Here is a 20,769-nt window from a genome sequence, read left to right on the forward strand (position 1 = left end):
TAAGACTAATGACTATTCAATGCCTGTACTGCACTTTGCAGACGCTTCATGCTAAGCAATCACAATGAACCTCCCTGGATTTGTCAAAGTTTGGTGGGTTTTATTATTTGGAGTTGGCAAGAAATCTATACCTCACTCATAATGTGATGCGGAAGTATCTTGGGGCTAAAGCAAAAGTAGTTAACAAAACCTTGTTGTCATTTGAAATTACTTCAGAGTCATCTTTTTCCTGCATGCAGCAGACATCCTCAGGTAGCTTAGTTTGCACTTAAGAGTGCAGGCTCCACAGTCACACTGCCTCCGTTTACATTCTGACTCTGCTGCATCCCCACTGTGTTTTCTCAGTTCTTCATCCACAGAATGAGAATTATAGGAAAAGCAGCTACCCCTTATGTTTATCATCAGTATTAACAGTGCTTGTGAAACATAATGAAAACATTATGTGAAAACATAATGTGAAACATTATGAAAACACATAATGTTTTCATAGCCATTATTTTTAAACTTTATTATCCTCTTTTTTTCCTTTTTTGCCCATGACATCAACATTCTTCAGGTTCTCCAGGCCAGAAAATGTGGGAAGGACAGTGACGTCCCCTATCTTGGAGTCTGCCTTCAAAATGTTTCTATTTCTGTTCCTATGATGAGCTTCAGCTCTTCCTTCTTCCTTAACTCCCACGTCCCCTCTGTCACCAAGCCCAGGCAGGACTTCCAACACACTGTCACATTCATCTCCATTGTCACCTCTCTGTGAAGTCTTTCCACCACAGCTATTACTTGTTCCTTTATTTTGAACACATATTTCCTTGCCGTTCTTATCCTGCTATCTTTGCACACCTATCTCTGTCTTCAGTAGAGTGTAAGCTCCTTGAAGATAGGGGTCAGTCTTATTCATCCTATATTCCTAGCACCCAGCAAAGTGATTCAAGTCAGGTAGGCATCAGGAAATATTTGGTGGTGTTATTTTCCTATTCCCATCTTGTCACATTGTGTCTGGATAACTCCGAGGCTTCCTGGGCTCTGTTCTCAACTGGCTCTATCATCACTCTGATATTCTTTCTTAAAGTGTTTCATGTCATTTCATTGCTCAAGCCCTATGACAACTTCCTTTCGACTATGACATTGTTGACATTTATCTGCTTGGTTTTCAAAGCTCCCATCAATTTGGCCCCTTCCCAAATATCCACACTTGATTTTCCCATGACACCCCATTCCCTCCACCCCAAAAAGAAAATCACAGTCTTGCAAATGCATCCTTCTGTCTTAGCTCTTGCTTCCTACCAAGACGGAATGGAATATTATTCTTCCTTTCACCATTGAAATCCCACCTATCTTATTCAGGAAGCCTTCTCTCATAGCCAGAGACTAAATCCCTCAGCCTTTAGGGTAACAGTCATTCTCCTGGCTGCAAAATTAAGCTCTGTGAGGGTAGACATCAGTTAGGATGCTTTCGGTGGCAACCGATACAAAAATCTGATAAAAATTGGTGTAACCAATAAAGGGAATTTATTGGTTTACATACCTTAACTTCTAGCAGTAGGGCCGCCTTCAGGCAGGGCTCAACACTGTTCCAAGAACCTGTTTTCTTTAGGTCTGTCCTCTCTGGGAATAGCTTCAGTGTCCCAGAAAGACTGTCAGAAGCTCCCAGAACCTCAAGCTTTCTTATTTATGTATAGGAGGAAAAAGAAAGTTTATAACCCAGGATTTCCAACAGATTCATTCTGATTCCAGAGGCACGGGAACATGCCCATGCCCTAGTGGCCAGGGGATGGAATGTGCTGATGGACACTCATGAATCGGGGGGTACAGTTAGCCTCTCCTAACCACACAGAGCCACAACAGAAACAGGAACTGGTGGAAGGCAGGGATGGATGGGGTAGAGACAACCACAAACGTCCCTACATACTTTTTTGGTCTTCTGCACTGAACACAGTGCTGGGCACACAGCCAGTGCACAATGACTGTGAGATGCTTCAGATACCAGCCTCCTCCTCTGGATGTTCAAATGAGAGCAGAATCTAGACTTCTGTTCCTTTGGTCCCCGTTGTCCACTCCCACCACCCCAAGTGATCATTACACCTCTGCTCCTCAGCAGTCCTGTCTGTTACAGACAAACATGCCCACACTTTTGGTTATTTTTTTTTTAAACTAAAGACAAATTCTAGCTTAGGGTCCTTAGGCCACCCAGTGGTTCCCTCCACTCCAGCCTCCTGCCCGCACCGGGTGAAGGCAGGTCAATAGCCTTGAGTCTCTGGGGGACCAGCTCCCCCCATCACGAGACTCTCCTGGGATCCGTGAGGGCTGCACACCGTGACGGACTCTTCCGGCAGAGGGTGAAGCCCGAGCTTTTGGGGAATTGAGGTCGCACTGGCCTTTCCCGCCAAAACCCCCTCCCCAGAAAGGCGGAGAACTACCCCCTACCCTCTCGCCCCGCGCATGCGGCCTAAGGCCCCAGCCCCCCTCTGCACTTGCTCAGTACACGCCCTCGGCCCAGCTGGCTCGCATCCATGGCAACCTGCTAGGCAACCAGGAGTCAGTTGGTCTGAGGCCGTGAACTCCAACTGTTGGAAGGGGCTGAGGCTGAGGTGGAGTTTGAGGCTGTGATAAGTCCCTTTGGGGTCAGAGCTGTGGACTTGGGCAGGAGCAGACTCAACAGGGCCGTGGTGGGCTGGGCCAGCGGAGTGGTATCTCGGGCCCTGGGTGGCCCTGTCGCCTCTGAGCACGTCTACGGAGGCCACAGCCCTGGGCTCTCAGCTCGGTCTAGTCCCGCAGGTGACTGGGTTAGGAGGGAAGTCTGTGGCTTGGGTTAGGGGTCAGTTTGTCACCAGGACTACGATTTGCGAAGGGGCGTGTGGTCTTACCCCCGAAGCCCCTACAACTGGGGTGGAGATGGGGGAAAAAAAACTAACGTATGTTGAGCTACTTAAATATGCCAGGTGCTTTCCATATCTCATCTCCTGGGCGGTAACTGAAGCACCGAGGTGAAGTGAGCACGCAGCCAGCAGGCTGTGAAGGATTTACTACAGCTAGATCCTTCTCTGAAATCCCAGCTCTTGCTCTTTCAACCCCTCCCCTATTTCCTGAGCTGAGCCTCCCCGGGCAGGTGATTCTGGGGACACCCTGCGCGTCGGTGGGACCGGGTGCGCCCGCAGAGAGGCCGCAAACCGCAGAGCTGAGCCCAGCCCCGGCCAGGCGCCCTCTCCTGGGCTGTGGGCTGCAACTCAGATAAACAGCAACTCAGATAATAGTGCCGCTTGTTCTCAGGTGTTTTCTCCCAAGGAAATGGACTCCTCCCCAGGGCCTGGGATGCCTTTGCCCAAATACTGCAGCGTGGCCACAACCCTGAAGGCCCCTGCCTGGGCCGGCACTGCTCCTCCCTGGGAACTCTCCTTCGTCTGCCCTCTCACCTCCCAAGCACCCTGGCTCACCCGGCAGAGGCCTCTCACCAGGTATCGATCTCGGCTTCCTTTTTCCTCTCTGTTCTTGGTTCTAGATGGTGGGAGAGATGGCCCAGGAGGGAGAGAGCTTGCTTCCTGGGAAGGCTGAAAGGGTTCTTTACCGTGTGGGCTCTGAGTAGCTTGGGGTTTAATATTCCCCTAGTCTAAACTGCACTCCCAGTGACATCAAGGGTTGACCTGGCTTTCATCCCACCTTTTAGCGGAGTGGCAGATGTCAGAGTTGGCATGTGTGAGGGAAGGCAGTCAGGCATCATCAGTTATAAACTTCTAGCTCATTTTACCATCAGCTCTGAGACTTGCCATGGGACTACATGAGCAATTAGGGTTTCTGCTACCAACCGCTAAGGTGAGGTCTCCAGGTCCCTCCTCAAGTTCCCTCAGTATCCCTCAGTTATCCTGGCTTTTTGTGAATGGTATCTTTAGTTGGCTGTCTACAGTGTGAATACAAGAGGGGAAAGGAACCTCAGCCTGTAAGCACATACAGGTTGTGCAAGTCCCAGGGATTCATGTCCATGCTATTCAAGTCAGTCTGCCCAGGTTAGAGACATGCCAGCCTGAACACTTTAGCCCCTTTCTTGATTCACTTGTGTGGACCATCTCATTCAAAGCCTGTATCCGGGCTTGCCCACAAAGTAAACAGGTTTTTTCGGAAACCCAACCCTGACTCAACAATTCCCTACAGCTTGGTCCTGTCCACAAAATTTCCCAGAACTAGCTTCTCCTTTTTTCTGTCTCACAGCCTCCTAGTCAGCTCCTCTGTGCTTCCTGTGCTCAAACACCTCCTCCTCTCTTATTACCCCACAGTGCTCAGCCTTCTTGCAATTTTGCTCCTTTGGCATCACCATCCAAGCCTCCATGCCTCATCGTGGAATCCCACACACCGCCTCAGAATTTCCCTTCCTGGAAGTCTTTCCTGGCCTGCTGTCTAGTCTCAGACCAGCACTCATAACCAGAATACATAAAAGCTAATCCCACCCTGATTACCTTGAAACAATTCCCAATCCTCAAACGACGGTTCCCTTCACTCTCCTCTCCTTCTGCCCCTTCCAGTAGTTTACCTTATCTTACTGGAAGTCACAGATTGCCACTCTTTACATGGATTTCTGTTCCATATTGCCTTATCTGTCATGCACACACCATGGCGCTGCTCAGATCTAACTCTGAAACGTGTTTCTTGATGGTTTTAGGGCTTGGTTTTCTCTACTCCCTAATTCCGTTTGCTTTTTCCCAGATATGCATCTTATGACCCGTGTCTCCACATTGCTGACCCAGCATGGCAGGGGCCTGGCTGGCTGAGAAGAGGTGGAGATGCTGCGGACGCATGGGTCCTGGCAAGAAGGGAAGCAGATGGCTTTTATTACAGGGCTCAGATAAAGGCTGCTCCCGAGGCAAGTCCCTAAGTCCCAACATCTCCCCATATGCTCCTCTGGATGGCCCTGTCATACCTGATATGCCTCAGCTGTGTGTGCCCAGCAGTTCAGTTTCTTGGATAAGCACAGATCTTCCATGGTCAGGATGCAGAAGTGAAAATGTAATGTCAGTGAGTGCATTAATTTGCTAGGGCTGGGTAACAAAGTGGCACAAGCTGAGTGGCTTAAACAACAGAAATTGTCTCTCGGTTCTGGGGACTGGAAGTCCAGGTGTTGGCAGGGTTGGTGATTCTGAGGGCTGTGAGGGAGGATGTGTTCCATGCACCTTTCCTAACTTCTGGTGGTTTGCTGGCAATCTTTGGTGTTCCTTGGCTTGTAGAAGCATCCCCTGATCTTGGCCTTCATATTCACACGCTGTTCTCCCTGGGTGCATGTCCGTGTTCAAATTTCCCCTTTTTGTAAGGACACCAGTCATTGGATTAGGGGCCCACCCTACTCAGTTGTACTCAGTGTGACTTTGTCTTAAGTCGTTACATCTGCGATGACCCTATTCCCAAATAAGGTCACGTTCTGAGGTACTAGGGACTAGGACATCAACATATGAATTTGGTGGGGTAACTATTCAATCCATAACAGTGAAGAAAATATACAGTAAAAGCACTTTGTTCAGGAAAATTCAGTGTGTCAAATGATGGGCGCCAGCCTAAGGGAAAGAGGAGCAAGATGTGTGTTCCTCGTGTAAGCCTGTGTCCCTCCACACAGGAGCACGGTGCCTGCGTGCTGGGGCCAGGCCTGGGCTTTACTTTGGTGGTTACTTGCTTCTTTGGTATTTTTGTCTTCCCACAAAGAGTCAGACTTTGTGAATGTGGATCCATAGAGGGAAAACAAGTGTGATTTCTAAAAATATATATAAATGATAGAATTTCCAATCAAAAGTCATTTTGTCATTTTCAAGTAACTAATATGTAATTTCAAATGAAATATTAACAGGGTTTTGCTCAAATATAGATCCTGTCTAGTGGTTTGATAAAAGTCAATTTGTAAGCTTGTTCTTTTAATTAGCTTAGTATTTCTCCTGCCCTCTCTGCCAGGCTGCTCATTTGCTTCCTTTGCCCAGCCTCCCCTCATGGACGTAATGGCAGTGCAGAGGGCTGCTCCAACAGCCCCAGCCTGTCCTCACCCGAGAGGGCCTGTGGATGATACCCCACCCCTGGCTGGCCGCGGACACAGGGACAACACTTCCTGGGAGTGCTGGGAGGAGGGGGTGTGCTTGGGGAAAGATCCAGAGGACCCAGGTTACTCCTGTGAATTGCAGGCCAAATATAAAGATAGCAGAAAAACAAAACAAAACAGGAGGGCTTCCCCGGTGGCACAGTGGTTGAGAGTCCGCCTGCTGATGCAGGGGACACGGGTTCGTGCCCCGGTCCAGGAAGATCCCACATGCTGCGGAGTGGCTGGGCCTGTAAACCATGGCCGCTGAGCCTGTGCTTCCAGAGCCTGTGTTCCGCAATGGGAGAGGCCACAACAGTGGGAGGCCCGCATACCACTGAAAAAACAAAACAGGAAAAGGAAGAGCACGGGACAGGAAAGGCAAGAAGTGATAAACAAGAGTTGCCACGGCAAGAAGCAGAGGGAAGAGCGTCCGCCTCACAGCCGGCCTGTCTCTGCCATAGTGGGCTCCTGAGCAGCGCCTGGCCCTGCCCTTTCCCTAACCAGCCCTTGCCGCATGCGAGGGAGACCCTGGGTCTGGCCCTAGGCGTTGTAGGGAACCATGGTGCTCCCTGTAGTACTTCCTAATGCCAGGTCTCATTCTGAGTGTTTTCTTTCCCACAGCTGGAGAGGCAGGGGTTCCTGCTGGTGGAATTTGAGGCTCCCCTTGTCACATGCCCAGGGCTGCCAGCCCAGCGGCAGAGCGTGGTCTTGGAGGAAGATGTCATTCAGTTCTCGCCATCCGTGGAATACTCACTGCGCCTTGGGGACAAGGTGCTGGCACTCTGGGGACCAGACCAACAGTGCTATGGCCCCGGCACCATTCCTTTGGGCTTGGAGGCAAGAGACCCCCAGAGAGGTAAGGGAGCGCTCTGGCCTCCCAGTCCCCAGGAGCCAGGCTGGTGATCAGGCTGAGGAGAGAGCAAAGGGTGTCTCTCCAGCTTAGGGGTCTTAGAGGCTTAAAAAATCCTTACCCTTTCACCTGCAGCTTCGTCCTGAGGGTGGCCACAGAGAGACAAATCATATTTTTCAGATTATAAAATATTCTTTATCAGGGCAAAATAGCCCAAGGCTACTATGTCTATGTTGGTTACTTAACCCATGGTGTGGTGAGGTTATCCTGGGGTCACACCAGTACTCGTGACTGGTCCCCCACCAAGTCGTCCAGGGACTGGGACAGTCCCCTTGTGCGAGGCCAGCCAGTCAGCATCGTTGTGTTCAGAGAAGCGACAGAAGGAGGTTTCTCCTTCCCTTCCCCCACCTGCGGATGCATCTTGGTTTTGACGTGAAAACCAAGACATGGCGGCACAGGAAGGGGTAGTAAACATGGGGCAGGTGAGGAATGTCCCTGGCAGGCTCTCCAGGGAGAGGTGCACACAGGCGGAAGCAGAGCAGAGGGGCTGTGATGAGGCTTTGCTTCTGGGGAGAGGAGAACCCTTATCCCATGATATGAAAGAGGCGGCTGTAACAAAATTGTGACCTTTTCTGTTATGTAGCATCCAAAGAAGAAGAAATTACTGTTCACTTCTGGAATGGCAGGACAGCTCCTGTGCCTCTTGGAGGGGTCAGGTGGGTGCCCCCAGCTGTCTGGAAGAAGGCTGTGGACAGGCTGCACAAGCCTTTCACCACGGAGCACCCCAGGCCCCTCCTCTGGGCCCCTTGCTGCTCTCTGGTGGGGCCGGTCGCTGGATGTGTCACCGGCGGGCTTCCTCTGAGCGCTCCATTCCTGTGCCCTCCCTGCCACCCGCATGCCTGCTGCCAGCTGCTGGGCCAGGGCTGCCTCTGCTGCCGCCCCTTGGCTGGACCCACCTGGTGGCCTCTAACCAGAACCTCAGGGGTCACAGCCAGAGAGCATCCAGAGACGGAGCTGAAGCCCACGGCACAGCTTTTGCCCCTTGAGGGTCCTAAGGAGGAAGAAGTAGCAGTGCAGGCTCCCATGGCTGTTTCTTCCTCCTCTACCTCCTCTTCTTCTGAAGAGGGGGATCTGGAGAATGAGCTGAAGATGGGCCTTCCCCAGAGGCTGCTGGTGGACAGCACAGGCAACACGGCCCCCATCCTTCTTGAGGAGTCTCCAAGGAGGCAGGGTGGCCTCTGCCAGCCGGAATGGAGGTACTGGAGGAGAAACGGGTCCGAGCCGCATCCCAGGAAGCCAGGTAGACCTTTTCCTAAGGCAGGGCTGAGGCCCCTGCTCCCTTCCCTCCCATGTGTCTCTCAGGAATCTGATGCACATGTCCGCTGTGCTGGGATTGGAAGTAACACTTAGTCATGTCAAAGGAGGGGCTGTGATAAGAGGGAAACGTGGGTTTTATTGATTAAATGGAAACCTAACAAGAAAGGATGGGCAGATCTTTGTGCTAAGGTTTGCATCCCTATTTGACAACTGTCTTTTCTTTGTTCACTAGTCTCTACCGGCAGGACTCTGCCACTGTCCATTTCTACCCTCCCCTCCCTCATTTTCCTTGGAGGCATTGATTTTTCTCTAGATGTACAGTCAGAATGCCTCCAGGTGTTGACTGGAGTCTTTCAGCACCCTGAGAAGCACAGAAACGGGTCTTTAAACACTGGCCATCAGACCCTACTCTCCAGATGGGCCCCTTAGGAAGTCAGAGTGGGAGGAACCAGGCACAGCCTTATGCGTCTCACTCTACCACTGAGAGGGGAGGCAGTGTCATTGTCATCGGCAACCTGCAGCCATCCCCAAACTTCTCTACCCAAGCAACATGCCCGTGTAGGTTTAGAGCAGTGTATCATTGATATGCCTCATGCCGTGCGGTCTAAATTCCCAGTGGGGCCCAGAAAGAGCAGACGCCTAAGGCAGCCGGCAGAGCTTTGTGAAGGAGGTGACTTGGATAAGCCAGCCCTAGACTAGATTCTTGGGGCCCTGTGCTGACTAATTCAACCTCAGTGAATTAAATGAACATCCACTCTGGGGCAGGGATACTGAGGGCTAAAGAATACCACCGCTAAGGGCATAAGGATCTGTAGGCACTGCCCACACTGGGACTCATTGTGGGTCCCCATGGGAAGCCATTGCCCTATTTTCAGGACAGCTGCTCAACCAGAAGGACCTCTTAGCCCACGAGGATTTTAACCTTACACCAGGAGTAAGGCCTTTATTAGTCTTCAGTTCCAGGAGGCTGAGAAATTGTTTCTACACTGAGAAACCTTCTTGGGGGACTCCTCTGGACCCCAGGGCTTCGGAGTGGGCAGGGATGGATGTGTTGGCTGCTGTTGTATTTTAGATGAGGTTCCTCCCTTGGCTTTCGAGGTGTGTGATCTTTCCCCCACCTCTGAGAGGGAAATAAGTAGAGGGACGAGAAGCTATAGCTATGACTAGCTGGGCTCTTCCTCCCCTCCCTGAGAGGACACTTTGTATTGAAAATATAAAGGTAGGAGCAGGGATAGGTGTTCCTGGGCCTCCTTCCTTGCAGTGAAAGGCCTTGGTAGAAGCTGCTTGGAAGCAGCTGTTTCTACAGGGTATGCCCTCCAACAAGTGATAATATAAAGAAAATGGTGCCAAAGTCTAGAGTTTTCAAGCTAAATTCTCCATAGTTTCCACTGCCCTCCTGCTTCAGCACAGACTGGAGAAAGAAAAGCTGTATCTCGGGCTTCCCTGGTGGTGCAGTGGTTGAGAGTCCGCCTGCCGATGCAGGGGACGCGGGTTCGTGTCCCGGTCTGGGAGGATCCCACATGCCGCGGAGCGGCTGGGCCCGTGAGCCATGGCTGCTGAGCCTGCGCGTCCGGAGCCTGTGCTCCGCCACGGGAGAGGCCACAACAGTGAGAGGCCCGCATACCGCAAAAAAAAAAAAAAAAAAGAAAGAAAAGAAAAAAAAAGAAAAGCTGTATCTCTCCAACAGGGAGGAGTCTCTGGGGCAGCAACTGAGGTGGCATGAGACCAGTCTCAGGGAGAGGAATGCCAGTGGGGTAACCAGAAGCCATGGCGGTCAGACCTGCCCCAGACTCCAGGCCTGCATTCCCATGGCTGTGGCCTGCTCCATGGCGTTCTATCCAGACTGGTTCTAAACCTGACTGAGGCCAAACAAATCTTCCCTGGCCCCAAGCATACACCGCTCTTATTGCCACTACCCACGCACCCACACCTACATTCAGCCTCTCTCCCCGCATCACCATATTTAAACAGATCCACTCTAAAGTTCCCCCGCACCCAAATACATTCTAATAATTGGCTATAAGGAGAAATATAGTATCTTCAGGTACTTGGCCTGGCTTTCCTCTAGGTACTGGATCATTTGTTATGCTCTGGGCAAAGGTTAATTCTTGGAGCTGAACCATGAGAATCAGTGAGCCTGCCTTCTGCCAGGTCCTATCTCTGCACCCAAAGCTATGGAGAGTATGCCTGCATGGGGCGTGGAGAAAGGGGCATCTCCAACCCCCGTCCCAGATGGAGTGCTGCACACCACACTAACTAGCGAGGTGAACTGGTGAGGTGAAGCTTGTAAAACGACGTGTGTGCCTGGGCTAGAAACAATGGCAAATACCAGAGCTTTTCTTCTCTCCCCTCCAGATCCTGTATCCTTTTAAGGAAATGTGCTGCTTTGCTTCTCCTCACTGTGCTTGATTGCCATCAAGCACTGATGCTTCACAGTCTGGTCTGAGGCTCTACCTCTTAAGGATCCTCTTGTATGGGTGTCCTCCGCCCTCCACACTTTTGGCTCCTTTTAGTTGCAGGCAGTGAGGTTACTGTCTGAGACTAACCTAACAGTCCTAGAGGGCCAGGATTCATGCCAGCAGTCATGCTGCTCTCCACCCTCGCTTATGACTGAAACAGGCTTCAGACAGTTAAGGGATTCTGTGATCCTTGATACACTTCTACATAAGTCAAGTCTAATCCCATCAAAATGGTGGCGTATTCAACTAACTGAATTTTGGGTTTAGGAACAAGACTTTGCAACATCGGGAAAGAAGAGGGCAACAAACAACAGAAAGTGAAAACTGCAGCAGCGGGGAGTCCCAGGGAGCTGGTCCTGGAAGCCACTGGCATGAAGCCACTACAGATCTTGCCAGAGGAAGCTGAACACAAAAAACTGAGTCGGGGTACTGCGGCACATCAGGAGACCAGAATTCCCCCTAAACGAAAAGCCCCAAGGATCTAGGTAAAGCAGATGGCTGGGAAGGGGCTTCTGAAGGACTCTTTCCATGGTTGTTTGACCTTCTGGGGTCATACCACTTTTGAGAATGATAAAACCGATGGCCCCTCTTCCCAGAAAACTGCACACACCCACAGTTTTGCATATGATTTCAGAAGGCTTACAGAACCCACGAATTTCATCACTAGGGGTGCAAGGATCCCCAGTTAACTGACCCCTCTACCCTATGGTGGTGGGCATGGGCCTGCTTTACTAGGCCCTCGGTCCGTGAGAGTCTGTTCTTTGCTAGGAATGCGAATACAGCTCTACTTAAACCTTTGTATTCTTTTTTTTAGATATATATATTTTTTGATGTGTACCATTTTTAAAGTCTTTTATTGAATTTTTTGCAATATTGCTTCTGTTTTATGTTTTTTTGGTGCTTTGGCTGTGAGGCATGTGGGATCTTAGCTCCCCGACCAGGGATAGAACCCGCACCCCCTGCATTGGAAGGTGAAGTCTTAACCACTGGACTGCCAGGGAGGTCCCCAAACCTTTGTTTTCATCATATAAAATACTGGCCTTTTTTCTGAGGAAAGACATGTTCAAAATGAGGTGACTCCCTAGGCAACTAAACTGAGAGATGCAACAATACTGTTGGTGTGGTAGCTTAAAGATGTTTAGGACACATCAATGACTTTGTAATTTTAAGGATAGCAAGTCACTGATTTTAAAATCAAAATAAGACTCTCAGGATTTTTTTTTCTCTTGTAGGAAGCTAAAGAGTAGATACCTGAGGAGGAGTTAGTTACAAAGTGGCTGACACAAGGCCTTCTTCTACGGAAATGGTACAGTGCAGGCCACAGGTGATAGTCCAATAAGCAGCAGCATCTTCACCCCAGGAAGACATCCCTGCAGATAAGTGGCAGGAAGGCACCTGTCCTAAGGGGCACAGGAGTGTGGCGGCCCTGGCGAGGGCTCCCTTCCAGGGGCCTGGTGCGATCTGCTTGAGGATGCCTCTTCCACAGAAGCTACAGAACATGGTTGGCCTGCTTTGGGCAAATGTGTCCACAGCCTCTCTGCCATCTTTTCATGAAGCCTCAGTTGTACATGAGCAACATTTTGTTTGACTTCTTAATGCCAATAAAAAGGAATTCTCTTCATTTCCAAATTTCTCACTTTATTATCATAATTAACCTTTACTTGGAAAGCAAGCAGTAAAAACTATTCAGACAGCATCATTACATTATTACTTCGGGCAGAAGAGGGTGAAGGGACTTTCAAGTTAAAATAGGCACTGAAAGAGACAAACTCCAGTTCCTAGGAAGGCTGACCCTCTACAGTCAGCATTAAAAGCAGGATTAATGTGTAAACTTTAAGAGGACATATGGTAGCTTTATTCTTCTTGATACTTAAAAAACAAACAAGAAAAAGGCGATGTCTGTGATGGTCAACATCATATGGGGAAGACCAAGTCCACACTTTGTCCTGAATCAACTGCTACCATGTAAGTCTTCTTGGTCAAGTCATTTACACCCACAGTGATGGAATAGGTCCCTGGATATACTTCTATGTAGAGGTCCTTAGAGATGTTCTCAGCCTGGAAGGAAAAGTGGATATTAGCAGTTTAGAGATTTTATGTACCAGTGCCGTCAGGTCACCTCCACCCGGCTCCCTCTGTGTGTGATGGAGTGAGGTACTAACGTGGGAGAAGGAGGTCCTGCTTTCAAGGCTTGGCTTGGCAACGTAATAGGACTGCCATTTAGGCCAGTCTCAGCCTCTCCTTATGCTTGTTTCCTTATTTCTAAAATTAGCTCACAAATAAGCATGTATGTGAAAACACTAAATTGTTATAGGAACATGAAGGATCATAAAAGGAACACTCTGGTTGGAGCAGAAAGGTTAAGAATCAGGTAGAGGGAAAGGCTAATGACGATTGCTTTGGGGCTCAAAAGTAGGCAGTGGCACTTGTTATCACAGATCAGCAGTAATGGCAAGGCGCTGTGGGATAATGAGAAGTATTCTTTTTAACTGTGCTTTGCTAAGTTCATTATTAGGAGGATGGAACATTTCTTTTCACCTAAAGCTGAGAACACTATGAGTAGATTCCACTTTGTCATGCAGAAAGTCAGCTGGCTGGCTAAAGCCCTCCCTTGGGAGACCGGTTCTCCTATGCAGATGGTCCCCGACTTATAATGGTCAGACTTACGGTTTTTTGATTTTACGATAGTGTGAAAGTGATACGCATTCAGTAGAAACCGTACTTCCAATTTTGAATTCTGATCTTTTCCCGGGCTGGTGATGTGCAGCACGATACTCTCTCGTGATGCTGGGCAGCGGCAGTGAGCGATCTCCCAGTCAGCCACGAGGATCACGAAGGTAAACAACTGATACACTTATAACCATCCTGCACCCATACAACCAGTCTGTTTTTCACTTTCACTACAGCATTCAATAAATTATCAATACATGAACTATTCAAAACTTTATTATAAAGTAGGTTTTGTGTCAGATGATTTTGCCCAACTGCAGGGTATGTAAGTGTTCTGAGCACGTTTAAGGTAGGCTAGGCTAAGCTATGACGTTCAGTAGGTTAGGTGTATTAAATGCACTTTTGGACTTCCCTGGTGGTGCAATGGTTAAGAATCCGCCTGCCAGTACAGGGGACACGGGTTCGAGCCCTGGTCCAGGAAGATCCCACATGCCACGGAGCAACTAAGCCTGTGCACCACAACTACTGAGCCTGTGCTCTAGAGCCCCCGAGCCACAACTACTGAGCCTGCATGCCACAACTACTGAGCCTGTGTGCCTAGAGCCCGTGCTCTGCAACAAAAGAAGCCACCGCAATAAGAAGCCCATGCACCGCAACAAAGAGTAGCCCCTGCTCACTGCAACTAGAGAAAGCCCGCGTGCAGCAACGAAGACCCAACGCAGCCAAAAATAAATAAATAAAAATTTAAAAAAAAAATGCACTTTTAATTTATGATATTTTCAACTTACAATGGGTTTATCAGGACGTAAGTCAAAGAAGATCGATACTACAAAACACTGGAAGCTGGAGTTAGTGGAAAGATTTATGTTTAGAGCTGAGCTGAGCACAAGCCATTCTCCAAGGACAGACTTCATGCCCGGCTGGTAAGTGGTCATGGCAGATATGCAGGCAGAGGAAGGGTCTCAGCTCAAATGGCCAAAGAGCAGAGTCACAAACCAGAAAAGAGCCTGTAATTAAGAGCCAAAGCGCCTATCCCACAACTGGGAGACCACTACCAATGCTTACTCAATGCTCAGAAGGAGCCACAGGCAGAAGCTGTCATTTCTACACCACCCCTGGGGGTGGGGGGCAGGTGGACCAAACTACTGCCAGTAAATTCTGCTAGGAGGAATAAATGATAATATTTATACTTTTATGAAACTTCCTCTCTTTCCATCTTGCAAATAGATTTGAAGCCAAGGTTTTCCGAAGCTGCTTTATGCTATATCCTTTCATGCCCAGTTACTGCAAAATTGGAGGCTTATCATCATTTAACTGACGTGAATGTGTATGACAATGCCACAACTATTTATTAGTCATCAACTATGAAAATAAACAAAAGGTTTCAGAAAATACAGCTGTATCAGAATTGCAGAAAGCCAAGGATGCTTCATTTGTCTGCATAAAAGGTGCAAGATTGGCCTCTGTGATTCCTACACTGTGAACATCAGGAAGATTAGCATTACCAAAATACAGTAAGTATTAGAGGCATGTAAGCCTAACAACTTGTACTAAAAGCAGAATAGTCTTAGTTGCTACTAACTCTAGTATATTCTGAATCCTGGCTAGTAGCACACTGTATGCAAACAAAAATTAAGCAAACTACTGCAGCAACACACCAGAGTTCCATTCCTCAGAATTCCAGCTCTTCCAAGTTCCAGAAGATTCCGTGGGTTCATGAACTAATGAATATTTTATCCTAAAAACATCACTGTATGTTTTCACAGAGAAACATTTGCGGAAAATAGGGACAAATCCCTTCAAATGTTTTGGAACCTGATCTAACCAAATGTATACGTTTCAGAATTTCAGCAATGGTTTTCACTTTGTAAGCAGGAGGGTCAGGCCCCTCCTGCTGCTTGAACAGATGGTGGAATTCCAACAGGACCCAGTGCCAGCCCAGCTGAGCTGTAGGAATGGAGATATGAATACTTTGCATTCTTTCCAACCGCAACTATGAGTTCAGGCACAAAGAGTATCCCTGAAATTTCAAGTGAAGGAAGGATACCAAGAAAACATAATTTTACACTGAACTAAAATGTTGTACACTGTCCCCAAGGGTAAAAATATCCCAACTTAAAAATACTATAGATCCAGTACAAAGAACCCTATAGTAACCAGATCAGTTCATGGAATTGCAGTGGTGGTGGAGCCCAGTACCCTAGAAGTTCTGTACTCACAGGCTGGGATGCCTCTAGCGCACACTCTGACGTCTGACGGATGCCTCCGACACCAAGGGGGGTGTCTTTTCTCTAAAGAGTGAGGTAGAAACATTGATTAGGGCCCAAACTTTGACTTCTGGATGGTAGAAAATTTTTCCTACTTAATTAGGAACTAACAATTGTTCTGTCAGTGTTTTCCAAGTTGTCACCTAAGTTCTTAAGGCTTTTAGTGAATTCTGCAAAGTATTTTTAGTCAGATGTTTACCATGATTACCTTTTATCCTTACATGGGCTTTGGACTCAGATAGACCTGAGTTTGAATCCTATCTCTGTCATTTACTGAGACGGACAGATTAATTTCTCTATGCCTTGGTTTCCTAGTCTATAGCTTCGGCATACTACGCTGTAAGGAAGATCTAAAGTGCAAAAGTGATTGACATTTAACAGGCTCTCAGAAAATAGAATTCTCTTCCAAGGTTCTCCCAGCAGTGGGAGTACTAGAGGGGAAGAGGCTGAACTGAGAAAGTCAATTTCCCTTAGAGGCACCAATTTACGTCTTATAGGAAGGGATGGGAGGGATACGAATGACTCTTGCCCACATGTAACTCCCTTAGGGTCAAGCACTCTTAAGAGGGCCTAGGCCAGGGCAGAAGAGGAAGCCCAGGATCCAGGCTCTGGTGCTACCCCTTGTACCCCAGGCCAGGGAAACAGGATGGCTCACATCCCTGCGGCCACTCTCCCATCCCTTCCCTAAACCCACAGGCCAGAGAAGTCAGGAATCCAACCTGTGGATTAGACTCTGAACTTAAGTTTGCTATCTTTGAGTACAACCAGGGGAGTTTAAAAAGAAAAACAAAAGCAAAAAAAGCCTACTCTCCCCAGAAACAACAACAAAGGACTCCTGTTGAATCAGTTCAACAAGTAGAGTCTTTGGCTTCCCAGAGTGACATGTGGTAAAATACAGGTAATTTGCAGTGAGAGGCTTGTAATTGTTATCTTTAGGAAAAGCATTTTGTTAAAAGAAACCCCCACCTTGCATTTCCTTTTTTAAAATTACCAAAGACATGATACTTATCACTACCTTAGAGTGAAATATGTGATTATTAAAAATCTCTTTCATATCCCTAGATGCAGAAGAGGATATTTGAAAGGCCTTTTGTTAAGCCTGTCCAAGAATCCCTTGGCCCAGGACTGCAGGTTCAACTGAAGATCCGACAGTGGCATTAATATCTTATTTTGGACAAAAACTCCTATTTCATGTTCATTGCTGTAAGTTCTCTAAGGCTGGGAGGTGATAGATTTCTGTGGAGCGCTGTAATGCTGAGTCACCCAGGCATCCAATAATACAATCCAGCAGGAGCTCCAAGATGTAAGGCCTCCTATCTTGGGAAGCTGAGGGCACAGCACAGCACAGCTGAGGATACATACCTGACCATTCCCAGTGTCCGAGCACAAGTGCAGCTTCGACTTCCCTCTGTGATAACGATAGACGTGGTTTGCCCCTCCTTCCTCTGGCACAGATGAATAATATTTCTAGAGAAGTAATGTGAAAGATGCTGGGTAACCAAATAGACTGGTCAAATTTTCAAAAAACTCCTTGTTACTTGGGCAAATGTGGTTAAGGAGGGAGGCAAGAGAGCAAAGGTAAATTACCTGCCCTCTTGAGAGGCCTTTGAAGTCATATAACAAATCTTAGCCCGTGTAAAGTGGCTGCAGAGAAGGAAACTGCACTTCGCCTTACTTTGCTGCCATCTGCTGCCTCTGTAGGGCAAGAACTCTGGCAACTCAAGCTGGGTAGGAACATGCTCTCTGCCAGGTTAAATAATTTTCACAACATCCTCACCCCGAGGTCAAATACACAAGCCCTTTCATCTCCTCTCATGACAAGTTCTGACAAACAGGTCTGGGTTTACTAAGTCTCAGACAAGGACAAGAGAAGAGAGAGGTGCATCTCCTTGAGATTTAGAAATGCAACAGGAAATATAACATAAACCCAACAGCTATGCAGCCGTTCTCCCCATGCGGAGGAGGGGAGGGAGAAGACTCCGATTTAAGCAAAAATAATCCAAAGGATCAGAATGCAGTTTTTTTCTTGTCTACTTCCTTCCTCCCCCTCAAAGTTAACCTTAGACTTGCCCCTGATTGTGACTAATGATGAGGACAACATAAGCCTGCTTGCTTTGAACAGAGGGTAGGGACAATGTTTAAGGCAAGAGACCAAAAGAATGAGAAGCTGGGGAAAGCATGTCAGGACATGACTCTAATGATGTAATTTAGGGGATGCTCCAAAATTCTGAAAGCAAACTCAAACACTGTTCTTAATTCTATTTCTAGAAAGCTGAGAGGTTCTGAGCCTCCATTCCTTAATGGAGATTTGAACTAAAGCATGAACTGAAAACCAAAACGAAGAACATCAATTTGCTAAACCTCAAACCAAAGACAAATATTATTCCTTTTACTGAACCATGAACCAAAGTGTTTAACTTGATCACTTTATAGTAGAGCCAAAGTTATGGATTTTTCTAAAACCATTTAACAAAATAATAACATAAAAATACTCTCTGAACTGTATCTCACTGGTTGGAATCCTATTTTTGGAGTCACAAGGATTTTATAAAAGATGTAGAAATATTAGAGATTTTTTGAAACTTAATATTCATTATGAAATTGAAAAGCAGGACAGAAACAAGGTATTCTCTTCCTTCTGCCGTACAGACCAAGCACCCTTACAAACACATAAGAATCATAAAATGTTAAGGCTGGAAGAGACCACAGAGTCTGTTTTAATTCCTAGAAGACAGAGAGTACCTTCCATACAGGTGATTTTCTTGAATGTTGGCTGCCTGCCTTCAACATTCCCTGAAAGTACTTAAAGATGACCTTAGTGTATGGTTTTGAGAAGAGGGCCTTTAAAACCTTTGTTCACCCACTTCAATGAATGGGACCAAAAATCTCACATAAGTACCCTGTGCTACAGTTTATGACAATTTTCTGGTGTTCATCTCTCAGTGGAAACCAAAGAAACAGACTATAAGGGCTGGAAAGGACTTGAAACATTATCATTGTACCATGTGGGAAGGTAAGGCTGAGAGAGACTAACTAGCCTAAGGCATTATAGCCAGAAAGTGGCAGAACACAGGTCTGATTCCTGGGAGGCTGCTCCTGCCATTAAGCCACACTACCTCTGATGAGGGCACTGCATCTGTGCCACATAACCACCTCTGTGGCCAACAAGTGATATGGACCCAAAGGGGCATACTTAAAAACTACATTACCAGGGGGACTTCCCTGGTGGTCAGTGGTTAAGACTCCGTGCTTCCAATGCAGGGGGTGCAAGTTGGTTGGGGAACTAGGATCCCACATGCTGTGTGGCCACACACACACACACACACACACACACACACACACACAAAAGCACTCTACCTTACCAGGGACTTGGAACAGAGATTAAGATCTAATGGAGGGATTCTGTTTCAGTTTTTGCTTTGAAAACAGAGAGGCTCGGTTCCAGTTTAGAACGATCTTACTGATTAAAAAAAAAATTTCAGTTCAAAGTTTTAAATACCGCTAATATTCGGACTTGTTTTGGAATTCAGCAAATAAGCCCCGCCCCCCCAAACAATAGTGAGGGCAGATCTTTTCTGGCTTGTGCATTGCTGTATCCTCATAACAGTTAAAGTTAGGCATCCAATATTTGTTGAATGAATTCTAACCTGGATTTATCACCTGGTTTAAACCCTTGGCTGATTACAACCTGCCCACGAAGGCAGGGCAGGGTGAACAGGCAGTCTCCAGATTCTCCCTAAATTCCACAAAAATCCACTTTGTGATCCATCAGCAGGCAGATCAGGGGCATGACTTTGGCTTACACCAACTTACCCCACACTGACTTGAGGTATAGTCCATGAATTCAGCCATTGTTCTGAAGGAAGCACTGAGGGTTGGGTGTCTTTCTTCTCTCTATGTGAATAAACGGCAAGTCACAGGTGAGATCTGTATTCCCTACTGGAGAAGGAAGTCATTTTGGGAATACCTTCCTTTTTACTTTTTGAAAGGCCACGGCTCGTTTAAGTCAGTAAAAGGCTCTTACTGAGAAAGAATTCCAACTCTAAAAGGAATACACAGACATGCAATTTTTCCAGGACAAAGACAGGTTTGTTGGCTTTCCTCTAATATCAAACGGTAGCCTGTAAGAATTGTTGTAAAAAGTAACCAACCAGGGCCGAGCACTAGCGGTCTCCAGCGGTATCCTAAAGCTAGCCAATAGGAATCTGTCAAACGTCAAGAGTTTTCAAAAGGCTTTCCGGTTCACTGTCCTGATACTTAACAGCTTCCGCCAAGGACAGGATCCCTCGGGTGCTGCTGTGTGGCGTGCCCTGGTTCTCAGCAAGCCGCTGCTGAGCGAATGAATGGGCTGGTCCCGCAGCACTGGGGCCCTCACCTCTCCTGGGAGAAGGCGATGGGGGCCGGCTGCCAGCCCTCTTTCTCTGTAGGGCCGCTCCCGGGAAATGACCCCCACGCTGCCTTTGGGAAGCTCCACCGAATGCCAGTCCACCGCCCTCCTTTTGGCCCGCTCCAGCACTTCTTGACCCAGCCTAGCCGAGCGTTGCAGGGAACGTCGGTCTACCCCGTTCAGCGCCGCGGCCGCCAAACAGTTCTCCATGTCTCCCTGCGAGGGCACATAGACACAAACACCGGCGGGTTAGCGGGCCTCCGGCACCCCGCTCCAGCTCGGGGTCGGACCCAGGGCCTTGATCTCCCCGGCGACCGCCGCCCCCGGCTCCGCCCAACGCGCTCTCTAGCGGGCTTGGTGTCAGGGGCGAAGGCATGCGCGCGGAGACCCTCCATTTCCGTCTCCCCCTCCCTCGCTAAGAATCCCTCACCCAACCGGCCTCTCAAGGCGCATGCGCTCAGCGCACGGTCGTCGAGGGAGGGCTGGGCCTGGAGCATGCTGCGCCGGCGCAGCAGGCCATTGGCGGTGCGGGGTCGAGGGGCGTGGCGGGGGCGGTGAAGCGTGCGGCCCTCACAGGACAAGCCTACTGTGTCCCGGCCGCTGCTCCTGTGAGCGGGTTGCCGGCCTAACTGCCAGAGCGTAGGGGGCGGGGCGGGGCCTGCCAGCTGGCGGGTCGCGGGAACCGGAGTCGACCCAGTGGCGGAGGCTGTCTGTCCACGCTGTCGCAGGAGGCCCTGGGTCAGGATCTGGCCCTTAGAGGTCGTCTCCGCCGCCCAACG

General features: G+C 48.4%; 2 protein-coding genes across 3 annotated transcripts; one reads left to right on the top strand and one right to left on the bottom strand.

Annotated features, from left to right (window-relative positions):
- On the top strand, positions 1-12,287 carry C9H11orf16 (chromosome 9 C11orf16 homolog). Of its 2 annotated transcripts, none has more exons than XM_067750011.1 (7): positions 1-2,772; positions 3,265-3,449; positions 4,690-4,846; positions 6,662-6,896; positions 7,534-8,190; positions 10,934-11,151; positions 11,899-12,287. In XM_067750011.1, the coding sequence occupies exons 2-6, from the start codon at positions 3,283-3,285 to the stop codon at positions 11,149-11,151; spliced, it is 1,434 nt and encodes a 477-aa protein (XP_067606112.1). In that variant the 5' UTR covers positions 1-2,772; positions 3,265-3,282; the 3' UTR covers positions 11,899-12,287. The 2 variants fall into 2 exon arrangements, with proteins under 2 accessions (XP_067606112.1, XP_067606114.1); XM_067750013.1 differs by having other exon boundaries at positions 1-2,585.
- Positions 12,288-20,504, bottom strand: AKIP1 (A-kinase interacting protein 1). Its single transcript, XM_067750021.1, has 6 exons — positions 20,421-20,504; positions 19,979-20,206; positions 19,417-19,497; positions 16,966-17,070; positions 15,556-15,627; positions 12,288-12,724 (listed from the first exon to the last, which is right to left on the bottom strand). Exons 2-6 carry the CDS (start codon positions 20,198-20,200, stop codon positions 12,581-12,583), a joined length of 624 nt encoding a protein of 207 aa, XP_067606122.1. The 5' UTR covers positions 20,201-20,206; positions 20,421-20,504; the 3' UTR covers positions 12,288-12,580.
- Positions 20,505-20,769: the final 265 nt, after the last annotated feature.

This window comes from Pseudorca crassidens, chromosome 9, assembly GCF_039906515.1.
Source record: "Pseudorca crassidens isolate mPseCra1 chromosome 9, mPseCra1.hap1, whole genome shotgun sequence".
Lineage (NCBI taxonomy): Eukaryota > Metazoa > Chordata > Mammalia > Artiodactyla > Delphinidae > Pseudorca > Pseudorca crassidens.

What these genes read in the sequence shown, in the direction of transcription:
- C9H11orf16 (XM_067750011.1), top strand. Translation starts at nt 3,283, where the DNA reads ATGGACTCCTCCCCAGGGCCTGGGATGCCTTTGCCCAAATACTGCAGC. An exon ending in AGATAAAGGCTGCTCCCGAG is followed by an intron (nt 4,847 to 6,661) that starts GCAAGTCCCTAA and finishes TCTTTCCCACAG; the next exon opens with CTGGAGAGGCAGGGGTTCCT. An exon ending in GGCAAGAGACCCCCAGAGAG is followed by an intron (nt 6,897 to 7,533) that starts GTAAGGGAGCGC and finishes TCTGTTATGTAG; the next exon opens with CATCCAAAGAAGAAGAAATT.
- AKIP1 (XM_067750021.1), bottom strand. Translation starts at nt 20,200, where the DNA reads ATGGAGAACTGTTTGGCGGCCGCGGCGCTGAACGGGGTAGACCGACGT. An exon ending in ATACCTCAAGTCAGTGTGGG is followed by an intron (nt 17,071 to 19,416) that starts GTAAGTTGGTGT and finishes TTACTTCTCTAG; the next exon opens with AAATATTATTCATCTGTGCC. An exon ending in CGCTAGAGGCATCCCAGCCT is followed by an intron (nt 12,725 to 15,555) that starts GTGAGTACAGAA and finishes TTTTCCTTCCAG; the next exon opens with GCTGAGAACATCTCTAAGGA.